General features: G+C 40.5%; 1 protein-coding gene across 6 annotated transcripts in view; it reads right to left on the bottom strand.

The window, feature by feature from the left end:
- Positions 1-12482, bottom strand: part of UMPS (uridine monophosphate synthetase) — a 34530-nt gene extending 22048 nt beyond the window's left edge. For 4 of the 6 annotated variants that reach the window (XR_008653529.2, XR_008653531.2, XR_008653530.2 and 1 more), the window contains exons 1-5: positions 12231-12440; positions 7558-7711; positions 4564-5235; positions 2619-2794; positions 573-687 (exon numbers count right to left, since the gene is read on the bottom strand). Coding sequence is in view for 2 of the 6 variants with exons in the window: in XM_055259691.2 (XP_055115666.1) it covers positions 573-687; positions 2619-2794; positions 4564-5235; positions 7558-7711; positions 12231-12386 (1273 nt within the window). In the remaining 4 variants the exon portion in view is untranslated. Of the gene's footprint in view, positions 1-572; positions 688-2618; positions 2795-4563; positions 5236-7557; positions 7712-12230 lie in introns of all 6 variants that reach the window. The other 2 variants (XM_055259691.2, XM_063630202.1) reach the window with 2 other exon arrangements.
- Positions 12483-15599: the final 3117 nt, after the last annotated feature.

Raw genomic sequence — 15599 nt, 5'->3', positions numbered from 1 at the left:
AGAAAATTTTAGCACACATCTCAGAATCACCACAAGGCACTGTTGAGCAAGTCTAACCTGACCACTACCATATACAAGAACCCCATCAAGTGGTCACACAGACTATCCATAAACCCTAATCCTTAAATTTTGCTTTTTTGTTTTATTAAATTCCGCTGTTCCAGAAGCATTCTGTTAAATGGCTTATTATCTTCCAAATCCAAGATACTTTAAGTATTCTTAAAAGCTTCGACCCTAACTATTATGAGAGCTTACGAATAAGGGCTTCCAAGTACAGAGTGTTTACTCTGTGCCAATACATTGTGTTAAATATTCTACATGTTATCTCATTAAAGCCTCTTGATTACCTTATGAGGTCAATACTGTTATCATCCCCATTTTACAGACAATGAGACTAAAAGAAGTAAACTGACTTGTCCAAAGATAAATAGTTACCAAAGGGCTCATTCATTATTGTTCTAGACTAAGAAGGCTTTTCTTAAGCAAGTGTACAATAACATGCAAAGTTTTATTTTGCCTGCCATGGGTAAAGAAGCATTTTTGGAAGAGCTACGACCAGTGACCAGATTTACCTCCTGCTTCCAATTGAACTCCTGGACTCAAGTGAAGAAATTCTGGTTTCATGCTTACTCGGGAGCCAGAAATAAAACCAACAACAAATTCAGAGTGCTCCTCAGCCATTCTAACCTAAATGGAATGTAATAGGACATATTACAAGAAAACAGTTAATCACACAGAATAAAAGTAAAAATATGCTCTATTTTTTCAAAACTTAGAAAAAAAAAAAAAAGACACGAAGTCTCCCTATATTGCCCTGGCTGGTCTTGAACTCCTGGGCTCAAGGGATCCTCCTACCTTGGCCTCCCAAAGTGCTGGGGTTACAGGTGTGAGTCACCATGCCCGGCTTATGCTCTATTATCTAGTTAGAAACTTTGCTGTATTATAGATGCCTTTTCTCATTCCATATATATAAAGTTACTATATCTGAAACAGGTCATCTTAGATAGAAACCATAATAAAACACATTTGCTTCATTAAGACTCTGAGATGACCCTTTCCCTTCCCTTCCCGCAATAAACTATACGTAAAACAGAAATCCTATACTATGTGCATCTAAAATCAAGATGCTGCATAATTTCTTATTTCTAATAATGCTTGGTGACCCATCTACTTCCAAAAAGGATTTGAGGCGAGTACTCTAGAACATATTAGAATGGTATGAAACCACATTCAAGGCTTACTGACTATCTACTGATGGGGTACTCCATATCCAAAGGCAGCTGTCATGTAAAGAACGGCTATGCTTTCAAGAGCTAAAGAAATCTCACCTCTACCACTTTCCCTCTTCTGTAACATCAACTGGTCTCCCCAATTTCTTTACTATTATCTCACATTCATAAAAGTCTCTTTAGAAGATCTGCCTGGCTTTCTGATTCGGTAGGTACTTTCCCCGAGACGTGACTCCCATACTTCCCTTCTTATTTGATACTTCCTGGAGACCTGACTCAGTACCACCACTGCACTCCAGCCTCAGTACTTCGAGACCTGAGACACACATTGATACATTCATTCTTGTCACCAAGTACTACTGCCAACAAACAAGTTATGTCTTGTCCTTGAGCCAGACCCAGACTCCCAGAATGCCAAATATTAAAACTGACTCATGGCCCCTGTGCTTTTGAGACTTGGGAAATCAGACATTTATAGTCAATTCAGGGATAGGGTTAAAACCTGACTGTAGGGCCATATGAGTTAAGTCTCCAGATAGTCTGAAGTAATATGAAAAAATAGAAATCCTTTACTTCTAGAATCTTCACATGGTTGAAAAAAATCATGGGGATTTTCTTGGGGCTTTTTATTTTTTATTTTTTTTGATAGGCTCTTACTCTTGCCCAGGCTGAGGTAAAGTGGCATGATCATGGCTCCCTGCAGCCTTGATCTTCAAGCTCAAGCAATCCTCCCACCTCAGCCTCCCAAGCAGCTGGGACTATAAGCACGTACCACCATGCCTGGTTAATTTTCTTTTTCATTTTTTTGTAGAGAGAAGATTTCACTATGACGTCCAACTCCTGGCCTCAAGCAATCCTCCCGCCTTGGCCTCCCAAAGTGCTAGGATTACAGGTGTGAGCAACTGCGCCCAGCCCCCATGGCAATTTTTTAAAATATTATATTCTAAAATATCTGACAAGAATAAGAGAAAGCCACTGCATGTGGGCTGCTGTCATGGGAATGTGCATCTCTGTAGGACTCGGGAGATTCCGAGAAACTGCATGTCTGGGAAGCTCTTCTCATCTTCTCTCAATTCATGGTAAGATGAAAAAGACATTATCTTAAAGTCCTGGTAGATTTAGTAAGTGTTTGTTTAACTAACTATCTGGGTCTCAAAGTTTCTCTTGGAGTATAATTCAAATTCCTGAAGTGTCCACTACATGATATAAAATGCTATTAACTATCAAGGAATTCTATCCAACTAGTATTAATATACTGTCACACTAACAAGAACTGGATTTTTTTTTGGCAGAGGTTCCAGAGACACCAGATTAGGAGATACCTTCTTGCCCTATAGCATGCAGCATAGCAGCCCCTGCCCCCTCTCACCCAGTCCCCCCACCACTTACCGCTGCTCTAGTGTAGTCCCCAGTGGCCAGGGAGCCAGTGGAGCTCATTTCCGCAATAAGGAGGCACCCCCGATGCAAAGGCAGGCCCACTTCTTGCAGGCCTTTCACAACTCCTGAGCCTGGCACGACGTGAGCATTTACTAGATCTGCCCAGGAAGCTATTTTAAAGATACCTCCTAAGAAGAAGGGGGAAAAAAGATATTTGCTGATTTTCAAACAAAACCTCTAACCTCTTGTCCAGTCAACCAACTACAATATGAAATAGTCTCCCAGTAACATGTTAATGAGAGAATCAAACTCTTCAGGAACTTCAGTGTTTATCAGCAGACCCATGGTTCCATCTGTGAAAACTGTATCTGTTATTTAGGTAAGTAGCTGGGTGCGAGATTACAATGAGAAAAAACTTTCAAGGTCTGCGCTTGGCTTATCTGGAACACTAACAGGACTGTTTTTCCTTGAAGGCTGAAGCTCATGACCACAAATAAAGCTCATGCTATTAGAAAGGGACTCCAGTGAAGACAAACACTTATTGATGTCAAGGATAACATTTAAAAATTCCTCTTGAAGCTGAGCATGGTGGCTCATGCTTGTAATCCCAGTACTCTGGGAGGCTGAGGTGGGCAGGTTGCTTGAGTTTAGCAGTTCGAGACCAGCCTGGGCAACATGGCAAAACTCCATCTCTACCAAAAATACAAAAAATTAGCTAGGTGTGGCGGCGCATGCCTGTGGTCCCAGCTACTTGGGAGGCTGAGGTGGGAGGATCACTTGAGCCCAGGAGGTGGAAGTTGCAGTGAGCCAAGATTGCACTACTGCACTCCAGCCTGGGCAACAGAGCAAGACCATGTCTCAAAAAAAAAATAATAAAAATAAAATTCTTCTTGAAGATGACAAGTTTTCACTCTGCAGGGGTCTCTCAGCAGCTTTATTATCGCTCAATATTTCTACGTGTTCCTTAGATCTCCTTAGCTATTTAATTTCAATAGGCAACTATATTCCTTTTAAAAGCGGACAGTAACAAGCCTGATTTTCGAAAAAACTCTATGCAGAGCTGAAGAAAGTTTGTATAAAACTCTTATATCAGTCAATCAGCTAAAGTAAGCTAGGTAATGTGATGAGGGCAGGAAATCTTAAGCACATGAAGAAGTCACTTAAAGACAAATCTGTTTTAAAGAAATAGCTTATGAACATGCATACATTAAAGAAAAGTTACCTCAAAGATGCCTACAAAAAATGTTATATAACACAACCAAATATGTTATAAGGTTAAGTGAAAAATGCATTATAGTCTGATCACACAGTTGTAAAAACACAGAAATTTGCATAGAATAGGCAGTAGAACTAAGCATTTTTCTCAACCAACACATGCACTACTTTGAGTCCCTATTTGATACAAGAAAAATCTTTAAATAATGTTTATCAATAGAACTTTTTCTGCTACAAATAAATCTTACCATTTTATACTTTTTTTCATTGTTTCCTTTATGTGGAATTTTCATTCAAAACATCATATTCTGCCAGGACATCTGTCAAATTTGCTGGCCCTGACACATACCCTTCTTCTGGTACTAGCACACCCATTTTCTTTAAGGAAATTATCCCTGCCTGGTTCTTATTTCAAGAAGGTTAAACAGAGTTAACAACCTCACAGTTGCAGAGCAAATTGTCCAGGCTAGTTAATGAAGGTATTCTACGTCCCAAGCTAGAGTGATTGGTTTGGGGTGAGCATGTAGAGTATGCCTACCTGAGAAAGAAGTCAACAGAGAAGAAAGCAGAGCTGAGAGATGGAGAGAAAGCAAGTCATGAAGATATCACTTGAGCTCCTGGATCCAACCACGCTTGACAGCCTGCTCTATGAATGGACTTTCAATGACATGAGCATTTCCTTTTTTTTCTTCAGTTTAAGTTGGATTTCTGATTCTTGCAGATTCCTGAATAATACACTTACCTTCATACTGCTTTTTCACTGTGTTTCCTATATCTGCAAACTTCCGGTCTTCAAATATCAAGAACTCATGGCGTTTTGCCAGAGTTATCAACTCCTTCATCATATCCAGAGTAAAATCATTCAAAATATCTACATGAGTCTTGAGCACGCAGATACTAGGTCCTAAAGCATCTGCTAGCTGCAACAGCTCTCTGGCCTCTGAAACATCAGCAGATAGACACAAATTGGTCTCCTTCTTTTGCATAAGCCTGAGAAGCTTCGATGCAACTGGGTGGATCCTGGGCAGCTCTGCACGTGCACTGAAGCTGAGTTCTTTGGGTGCTTCCTTTATAGAAAGGGGAGAACCATTATGGTTCGCTGCCACAAAGACATTCTCCTGAATAAATCTCTTCACTCTCTCAACTGTCTCAGCATCAATTTTTTTCTGCTGCTCGAGAATCTCCAGCATTTTGGACAATGTACACACTGAGTGGAGGTGGATCCCGTGTGCCTGCAACTTGTCCTTGCCTCCCTGCTCTCTGTCCAACAGCACTATGGCATCAGTGACCTTCAGGCCCTCCTTCTGAAGAACCTCAACAGTTTCCAAAACACTAGATCCACTGGTGACAACATCTTCAATGATTAAACAGGTTTCTCCTGGATTAATAGTTCCTTCTACAAGACGCTTAGTTCCTAGAAAAGAAAAAATTTTGCTGATTCCAAATTTAAATATGTATGTATATGTGTGTATGTATGTACACACACTCTGTATACAAAACTTGCCAGTTACACATACAGTATATGTGTATACCAATTCTGTATACCAAACTTGCTAGTTGCACATACAGTATATTTATGTATAAAGCCAACTCCGTATACCAAACTTGCCAGTTACACATACAGTATATTTATAGTAAATCAAGTAAATTATTTTGCATTATAAACACTGCTTAATGTGTTTTATGATCAAATTTTCAAATAGAGAGTTTTTTTTTTTTACTTTAAAAAAATGTGTTTTATCATAGAGATGAGGTCTCACTATGTTGCCTAGGCTGGTCTTGAACTCCTGAGCTCAAGTGATCCTCCCGCCTCAGCCTCCCAAAGTGCTAGGATTATAGGTGTGAGCCACCACGTCCAGCCTAAATACAGAGTTTCTTACAGCAAGATCACCTAGATCAAGGAAAGTTATGAAACAGAATAATCCAATATCACGAATGAAATAATTCCTTTTTCCATCAAAGTATTTTAAGTTCACTATTCAAGATCAGCCAAATAATTGGCTTTTTGAAGATACAAATTCAGAAGGAAAAATATTCAGCAATCATTTAGACCCATTACTACAATCTAAAGAATTATATAATGCAATGTGACTAAATATATACTTCTCTACCCAAATCCCACTACAGACTATTTTCAGATAAATGTAAATAACTTGGGCTGTGGACTTTATAGACTCATCAAATCCTTTCTGCCTCTTGAACAACTGGCAAGTTTAACTGAATCAGCTTAAGCTAGAATACAAGACTGCAAGTATTTATAGTATATTTAAAAATGCATAATTTCATTCTAGAAACATTTTTTAAAACATAAAATAAGAAAATAGAAATAAGAGTTTTCTTATGGGTAGGGATTCATACAGTTTTTTTTTAGCTCAGAAAATCTCAGCTGGGTGCAGTGGCTCACACCTGTAATCCCAGCACTTTGGGAGGATGGCTTGAGACCATGAGTTTAAGACCAGCCTGGGCAACAGAGTGAGACCTTGTCTCAAAAAAACAAAAAACAAAAACAGAAAAACTAACACTGCCCTTATGCAACAAAAACTCAACTAATATGTTTCTTTTTTTATCATAAAAATTTTTAGAATGCATCTGTAGAAGAAGGATTTGTTTAAAAAACAGTAACAAAACACTAATAAACCAACATAAAAAAGCCCATTAATTCCTTACTATCATTAAGATTGCTTTTCAGGTTTTATTTATTTTTTGATAGTCTTGCTCTGTTACCCAGGGTGCAGTGCAGTGGCATAATCATAGCTCACTGCAACCTTCAGCTCCTGGGCTCAAGGCATCCTCCTGCCTCAGCCTCCCATGTAACTGTGACACTCAGCTAATTTTGTATTCTTTTTTTATTTTTGTAGAGACAAAGTCTCACTATGTTGCCAAAGCTGGTCTCGAACTCCTGGGCTCAAGCTATCCTCCCGCCTTGGCCTCCCAAAGTGCTGGGATTACAAGTGTGAGCCACTGTGCCTGGCCGATTTTCAGGGTTTTTTTTGTTTGAAATAGGGTCTCACTTTGTCGCCCAGGCTGGAGTGCAGTGGCGCAATCTCAGCTCATTGCAACCTCCACCTCCTGGGTTCAAGCGCGTCTCCTGCCTCAGCCTCTCCAGTAGCTGGGACTACAGATGCACACCACCACGCCCAGCTAATTTTTGTATTTTTAGTAGAGATGGAGTTTTACCATGTTGGTCAGGCTTGTCTCCAACTCCTGACCTCAAGTGATCTGCCCACCTCGGCCTCCAAAAGTGCTGGGATTACAGGTGTGAGCCATGGTGCCTGGACAAATTTTCAGGTTTTAAAGCAAGTCACCTGATAATCTATTGCCATGAACCCACAAAAATATCTCTCTAAGGTGTTTACACTGCTTTATGAGAGTAATTTTATCCATGGATTACTTTTCATGAAGTTTAAATACAAACATACTGGGAAAGTATGTGCTGTTACAACATTTTGCTGATAAGGGAAGGGCTGGTAAAAAAAAAAAAAAAAAAATGTTGGCGTTTCATAGATACAGTACCAAAAAAAGCACTTTTCATTTCCTAGTCAATACAAAGCATTTCACCCCCAGTCTAAAAAAAGGAAGGTGACTTATAGTAACAATTATAAATTCTACAAGCAGTAACAACTTAAAGAACTCAAGATGACTCTGGTAAAACATTAGTGCACAGAAGTGGGAAAAATTCTAACAGTATGATGTTACAGATTAATTAACTTAATGCTTTATGTTACTTTTATTTTACCATAATCCTTTGTTTCTTTCCTTCTAATAAGCATTGGAATTTGATTGGTTGAACAGATAACTGTAGCCAATGGCAAAGCTGTATAAGGCACTCCACACACGGTGTCAAAACTGATCCCTGCATTTTGGGCAGTTTGGAATAAAATATCTGCAACCTGTAAGAAAATGAACACATAAACAATGTTTTATTGTAACTATTTTATTTTATTTTGTATTTTTTATTTTTTGAGACGGAGTCTCGCCCTGTTGCCCAGGCTGCAATGCAGTAGTGCGATCTCAGCTCACTGCAGCCTCCACCTCCTGGGTTCAAGTGATTCTCCTGCCCCAGCCACCCAAGTAGCTGAGATTACAGGCGCGCGCCACTACGCCCAGCTAATTTTTTTTGTATTTTCAGTAGAGATGGGGTTTCACTATGTTGGTCAGGCTGGTCTCGAACTCTTGGCCTTGTGATCCACCCACCTCGGCCTCCCAAAGTGCTGGGATTACAGGCGTGAGCCACTGCGCCCAGCCTATTGTAACTATTTTAAATAGTGTATAAACATCTAACAACATAACAGAAAAGACAGTAATAAACTAGTGGGGGTAAGTCTCAAACTTGATTGGAGAAAAAAAACAAATGCCTTTTTATTACCCTCTCCATAAACCCAGTACACAAATATAAATCTAAAAACACAAGAATGAATCTATTCAACCAGACTCAGAGTATGTTCTGAAGGCAACCTGAGATGTGTTGGGGAAGCTCATGATGTTGAGCCCAAAGACTAAGGATGGTCCCGACTTCCTGGTTTCTCTCAGTAACCCATTAGGCTGAGTATCTAAACCTATCATCTTTTAGTTATATATCCTGAAAGAAGCCTTCAATTAGGAAGTTTCATAAATACAGACTATTGTGTGAATTGCTATTTTATAATCTCCTTTTCCACATAAATTATCACATTTTAATGTTAGGATACATATTCCCACCCAAGACCACCTCATTTTAAAAAAAAAAAAAAAAAAAGCAAACAATCACCGAGTTGCTTTGTGAAGTACATCATAGGTTTAGTCCAGTACTTCTAAAGAGTAAAAAAAAAAAAAAAAAAACTATGACTATTTTAAGTTGCAGAGAATGTAATTTCTAGTACTAAAAATATTAACATATTATCTTAGAACTGTTTTATCACTCTTTTTAAGGAATAAACTTGGAATACACATGCTAGTGACTGGGTATCCACCATCTCCATTTAAAAAAAAACAAAACATGAAATTGCTGGACTATGAAAAGTTTAAAATTTTTTACATCTTTTTCCAACTCATATTTTCACTCCACTGTGTCCACAGAATTTTATTCTAAAGCAACATATGATTATACTTGAAAAGCTTTTACTGATCCCTCTGTCATACTTGTCTATATGTATGTAAACTGAAATTTAAAATGGTAATTTAAAAAAATTTCCCATGACCATAAGTCTCTAGGTGTCAAGAATTCTTATGTAGCTCTCTCAGGTCCTTACTTCCAAGATGACAAAGAAAAGAAAGGAACAATGATCGTGCCAAAAAGGGCTGTGGCCAGTAGTGGCACATACTATGCCCAATGCATGCCCAAGGAAAAGACTATTAAGAAGCCCGTCGTGCAAAACATGGTAGAGGCTGCAGCAGTCAGGGACATTACTGCAGTGAGCAACTTTGCCTCCTATGTTCTTCTCAAGCTGTATGCAAAGCTATGTTAAGGTGTGAGTTGTGTCATTCACAGCAAGGTAGTCAGTAATCCATCTTGTGAATCCCACAAGGACCAAATACCCCACCCTGATTTAAACCTGTGGGTGCTGCCTCATGACCCCCACCAAAGCCCATGTAAGGAGGTGAATCCTTAAGGACTGAAGAGAAACTATTCTCTTGAGGAAAAGAAAATGGAAATTGTACTTTTTAAAGAAGAGAATTCTTCTGTATATTATTAAATTATTACAAGCATATGACTAATTAAAACATGATTTGCAAATTTTGACAGAGGGATAAAAACAGATTTGGAAAATGCGTTTTTAGTGAGTTAATGCTACCTTTCCTCTCCAGTTACTTTATGTACACTAATGTGTATATATAGTACTATAGTCAAATATCACTTATTAAGGGAAGTTAGAGTTTAGCATAAATTATATTGCTTTTTGGGGTGTAAATACTGAGAAATTCTATTCGCATAAGATGTGAAAAGGAGTTTTGTTATACTCAAGTCTCTCCATGTTTTGAACTCCTCCCCAATTAATCACCAAAATACACACACACACACACACACACACACACCATGATCTAGTTATCAAAAAACGTTTTCTGTCATTTATCAGCTGGCTTATTAAAATAAATCAAGTTTTCCCTAGAAAATCCTTAGTAATTCTCCACATTGCCAAGATACACCATAGCAAGATTCTGGATGGTGAGAAGTTAATACTCCAAAGTACTGCAACCTTAATAGTCCAACCTATCTTCAATACTTGTTACAATAACCACACAAAGTGGTCCCTAGTGAACATAAACCCTTAAGTGGGCTGAGGAAACTTATATGTCTTCTAGATAGAACTTTCTGCAATGATGGAAATGTCCTCTATCTGTGCAGTCCAATATGATAGCCACTGGCCATATATGACTATTTAAACTTAAAAATTCATAATGCTCAATAGTAACATGTGGCTAGTAGCAAACTCTATTGGAAAGCATATTTACAGCCCTCTACTCAGTGTGGTCTGCAGCTGGCACTTTGTTAGAAATGCACAACCTCAGATCCAGTCTCAGAGCTACAGAACTGGATTCTGCATTTTAACAAAATTCCCAGGTAATTCATATATACTCAAAGTTTAGAAGCACTGTATTAGAAACCTCTAATTTGTACAAAAATTTTCCTTATATTGACTAAAAACCTGCTTTCCCAATATGTCCACCTTCTAGTCTTAATTATTGCTTCTGGCCGCACAGTGCAAAATTCAACTCCCCTTTCCAAACAGCCCTTCCAAGTGTGGACCTAAAAGGAAGAGGCTGAGGCAAAATTAATATGAGTAGAACACTAATTTGTGCCAAGTTCAAGGAGTGCAACCCAAAGCATAAATTTAAGTTGCCCTGACTATAGGCTTCGATTACAGTAGTTACAAGTGGATTTTTAAAGCAAAAGAAGGGGCAGTTCCTATGTTCACCAAGAATTTGCATTGAAATAGCAGGAGGTAGCCCGGGGGGTGGCACCAGGCATTTGTAGTCCCAGCTACTTGGGAGGCCGCCAAGGCAGGAGGATCTTTTGAGGCCAGGAGTTCGAGATGAGCCTGGGCAGTATGGTGAGACCTCCTCTCTACAAAAAAAAAAAATTTTAATTTGGTGGGCATGATGGCACATGCCTGTAGTTCTAGCTACTCAGAGGTTGAGGTAAGAGGATCTCTCTCTCTTTTTTTTTCTTTTTTTTTTTTTCTGAGACAGTCTCCCTCTGTTGCCCAGGCTGGAGTGCAGTGGCTCAATCTTGGCTAACTGCAACCTCCTGATTCTCCTGCCTCAGCCTCCTGAGTAGCTGGGATTACAGGTGCGCACCACCACGCCCAGCTAATTTTTGCATTTTCAGTAGAGGCAGGGTTTCACCATGTTGGCCAGGCTGGTCTCAAACTCCAGACCTTAAGTGATCCACCTGCCTCAGCCTCCCAAAGAAAGCCTCCCAAAGTTGGGACTACAGGCATGAGCCCGTGCTCACCCGAGGCAGGAGGATCTCTTAAGCCCAGGAGTTCCAGGCTGCAGTGAGCTATGATCACAGAGCTGCACTCCAGCCTGGGTGACGTAAGAGAGACCCCATCTAAAAAATAAATAAATAAAATAATAACACAAGCGATTGATTAGCTATACATTGTTCTTTGTATCACAAATTCCAGGTACATGAAGATAATGGGGGAGACAGCTAGTCAGAGACAAAATTCCTTTAAATAATTGTCCCTGGGGCTGCATAGGGGAGCACGGTTGAAGTCTCTCTGGGTTCTGATAAATTTTGTATACATCACAGGGTTCAGGTTCTTCTATTTTCCTTTTCTCACAAGTATTTTCCCAGCTACTGAATTCTCTGCCTACCCACGTTTTCCCGGTCTATTTGTTTGTTTTTTGAGGCATGGTCTCACTTGTCGCCCAGGCTGGAGTGCAGTGGTGCAATGACAACTTACTGCAGCCTTGACCTCCCAGGCTCAGGTGATCCTCCCACCTCAGCGTCCCAGGCGTGCGCCACCACACCCAGCTAATTTTTTGTAGAGACGGGGGTCTCGTCATGTTGCCCAGGCTGGTCTCGAACTCCTGGGGCTGAGGTGATCTGCCCACTTAGGCATCCCAAAGTGCTGGTATTACACTCATGAGGCACCACGCCCGTCCGCAAGTCTAATTTTCTTAGAGTTAAATACACAGAATTCATTCAAGTGTGCTTCAGTGCCAGAAAGGGTTCCAAACTGGGTTTCCCGACTTTTTGCAAAACACGTGTCTAAGCCTGTGGGTGAAAGAACAGACGACTATCAAAGAGCCCAACCCCTGGCCTCTGTGCTTCTCATGCTTACTCCCCAAACCAAGAGTAGGGTCGGTCTGCCTGTTTGGCTCTTTTGCTCTCACTCACGGCCCAACTCCTGTCACCCTCTTCCATTTCCTTGTCCTCTTTCCCGCCACCAAGCCCTGTCCTTTCCCTTCCTAGGCCAGTACCTGACTCAGAAGACGCGGTCGAGACACGATGCCCCGCAGATCGATGTAGATGGGGGAGGAGAGCCCGCTCTTCAGCACGAAGTCCCCAAACTTGAAAGCCTGCACGTCGTACAGATCCGTCACCAATGGCCCCAAAGCTGCACCAGCGGCCGCCATTGTCGCGGGCTGCCTGTTTGCTTCAAACTCCCAGGCGCCCTGGGCCTCCGGCGCCCCGATGACGTGACCCGCGAAGCCCCGCCTCTTCCGCCTGCCTCGTCTGCGGCTTCCCGGGCTTGCTGCACCCACCTGTGGGTTTCCCCGGGCTCAAGGGTCAGGTGGATGGTAGCGAACCTAGCGCCAGTTTGTGCTTCTCCTGGTTTCTTCTGGATGGGGTCGCTGGGCTTCAAAGCCCAGAACAGCTAGATCGACTGTAGGATCATGAAGTCCAACCTTTCATGAGAGTTTGCATAAATCCTGTCCATTTTTTAATAGCCAGTGCCTTCTCGACTAGTTCTCTGAATTATCTCTACTCCTTGGCCTAGCATGTTATATTTGCTAGTTATTAGCCACGATTTACCGCCCCCCCCCCCCCCCCATGTTTCTCCAAATAGAATATAAGTTATCAAAGACAGGGACCTTTACTCAATTCTTTTATTAACTTTATGAAGTTTGCACATAGGAATATATAGCACTTAGATCATTACAGTATTCATTACCTCTTTTGTCTGTACTCTGCTTCTTGGAGGAGTACTTTTTTATTTCCTTTGGCGTATCTCAAATGCTTAGGTAATAGGTGTAGAAAAGGTAAGGGAGGGAAGGAGGAGAGTTAGAAGATGGTTAATTGATTGGTATCAGGGTTATCCAGGAGGATAATATTGCTAGACAATCTGGAAATCCAAACATATTTGGTCTTTACAAATAAATCCCTTAAAGAAATAATCTAATAAATAATCTTCACAAATAAATCCCTTCTCCATTGTGTATATAAGGCAATACTTTATTCTAGCTTAAGGAAAATAACCCTTAAATTCACATGAAGAATGAAATCTTGTCATTTGCAGCAAGGTGGATGAAACTGAAGGACATTATGTTATGTGAAACAAGCCAGGAACAGAAAGATAAATACCAAATGTTCTCGCTCATATGCAGAAGCTAAAAAAGTTGATCTCATGGAGGTAGAGAATAGAATAGTAATTACTAGAGTCTGGGGAGGGTAGGGGGTGGTTAAAGGATACAAATTACAGCTAGATAGGAGGGGTAAGTCCTAGTGTTCTGTAGCACTGTAGGGTGACTGTAATCAATAATAATTTACTATATATTTTAAAATAGCTAGAAGAGGGGAGTTTGAATGCTCCCAACACAAAGAAAGGATAAATATTTAAGGTGAGGAATATATGAATTACTCTGATTTGATCACTGTACATTGTGTGTATTGAAATAGCACTATGTAGCCAATAAATGTGTACAATTATCATGTGTCAACTATAACAAATACTTTTTTAAAAAAGAGGAACAGATAAGGCATAGCAGTATTGTGCACTACAAAGAACATGAAGTTTCAAACCAAAACATTTTGATTTTAGCCCCGTTCTGCTTACTGGCTGAGTGATCTTAGGCAATGCATTTTGAGCTATATGAGTCTCAATTTTCTCAAAAATAGAATGAAGAAGCCGGGGGCGGTGGCTCACGCCTGTAATCCCAGCACTTTGGGAGGCTGAGGCAGGCAGATCACGAGGTCAGGAGATCGAGACCATCTTGGCTAACATGGTGAAACCCCCGTCTCTACTAAAAATACAAAAAAGTTAGCCGGGCATGGTGGCAGGCGCCTGTAGTCCCAAATGCTCGGGAGGCTGAGGCAGGAGAATGGCGTGAACCCGGGAGGCGGAGCTTGCAGTGAGCCGAGATCGCGCCACTGCATTCCAGCCTGAGCGACAGAGCCAGACTCCGTCTCAAAAAAAAAAATAGAATGAAGATAATAATATTAACTTTCTCCAAAAATCACTATGAAGATTCAATAAGATAGTTCACTCAAAGACACTTGATAAAAAGTTGGTGGAGCTGAGTGTGGTGGCTCATGCCTGTAATCCCAGTACTTTGGGAGGCCGAGGGAAGTGGATCACCTGAGGTTGGGAGTTCGAGACCAGCCCAGTCAACATGGTGAAACCCCATCTCTAACAAAAAATACAAAAATTAGCCAAGCATAGTAGCGCGTGCCTATAGTCCCAGCTACTTGGGAGGCTGAGGCAGGAGAATTGCTTGAACCCCGAGGGGGTGGAGGTTGCAGTGAGCCAAGATCATGCCACTGCACTCCAGCCTGGGCAACAGAGACTCTGTCTCAACAACAACAAACAACAACAACAACAAAAAGCAGAGGAACATAGATCGTACGAATTCATTTTGTGTTCTCCATTTCATTTACTTAGGCTGGGTAAAGGATCTTGACTTTAACCAATATTTAGTCTTACTATTTTAGGTATTTATCCTAAAGAGTTTCCATGAATATAAAACTTCAAGCAATAGTTCAATCTAGAGCCTTTTCATGGACCTAGCTCTATATTGCTCACTGAATCCCTTCTATATTCTACTCTGATACCTATTTTAGACTGAGCTTGTGGGGTTCTGATTATCATTGTATTAGGGCTTTTGCTAATATTCCATAACTACATTGGTGATTCCTCTCAAATACTCCGCTTCAAAAAAATACAGGCTGAGGTACTGTTATTTAATTATTTATTATTGTTTGACCTACACTATACAGACACAGACACACTGAAACACACACATACACATTTGTTTTAAGTTATCTTTTAGGGCCAGGTCAGTGGCTCATGCCTGCAATCTCAGCACTTTGGGAGGCAGAGATGGGAAGCCCAGGAGTTTGAGACCAGCCTGGGTAACATGGCGAGACTGTCTCTTCAAAAAATAAAAAAAAATTAGCCAGACATTATGGCACACACTTGTGGTCCCAGCTACTGGGGAGGCTGAGGCAGGAAGATCACTTGAGCCTGGGAGGTTGAGGCTACAGTGAGCTGTGATCATGCCACCGCACTCCAGCCTGGGTGACAGAGTGAGACCCTGTGCCAAAAAAAAAAAAAAAAGTTATCTTCCAGTGAATGTCTTAGTGACCTTGAACAATCACCTAGATCTGTGACTCAGTCGCCTCTAATCCAAGTAAAATAAGTTACTTCATAAGAATTTGTTGGGATTAAATGAAATATTAATTACAAATGGGCTTCATAATCTATATAGGTGCTAAAATACATACCAATTCTAGATCTAAAAAAAAAAGCTCATAAGGGGCTTATGATTTTAATTCATAAACCTGATTCTGATTTCTTTTCTAATATTATTTATTATCTATGTTTTCTCAGGAGATTGTGATGAGCCAAT

This window comes from Symphalangus syndactylus, chromosome 21 (genome assembly GCF_028878055.3).
Source record: "Symphalangus syndactylus isolate Jambi chromosome 21, NHGRI_mSymSyn1-v2.1_pri, whole genome shotgun sequence".
NCBI classification, from domain to species: domain Eukaryota; kingdom Metazoa; phylum Chordata; class Mammalia; order Primates; family Hylobatidae; genus Symphalangus; species Symphalangus syndactylus.
Note: the sequence above shows the minus strand (reverse complement) of the source record. Positions and strands in the feature narration are given on the sequence as shown.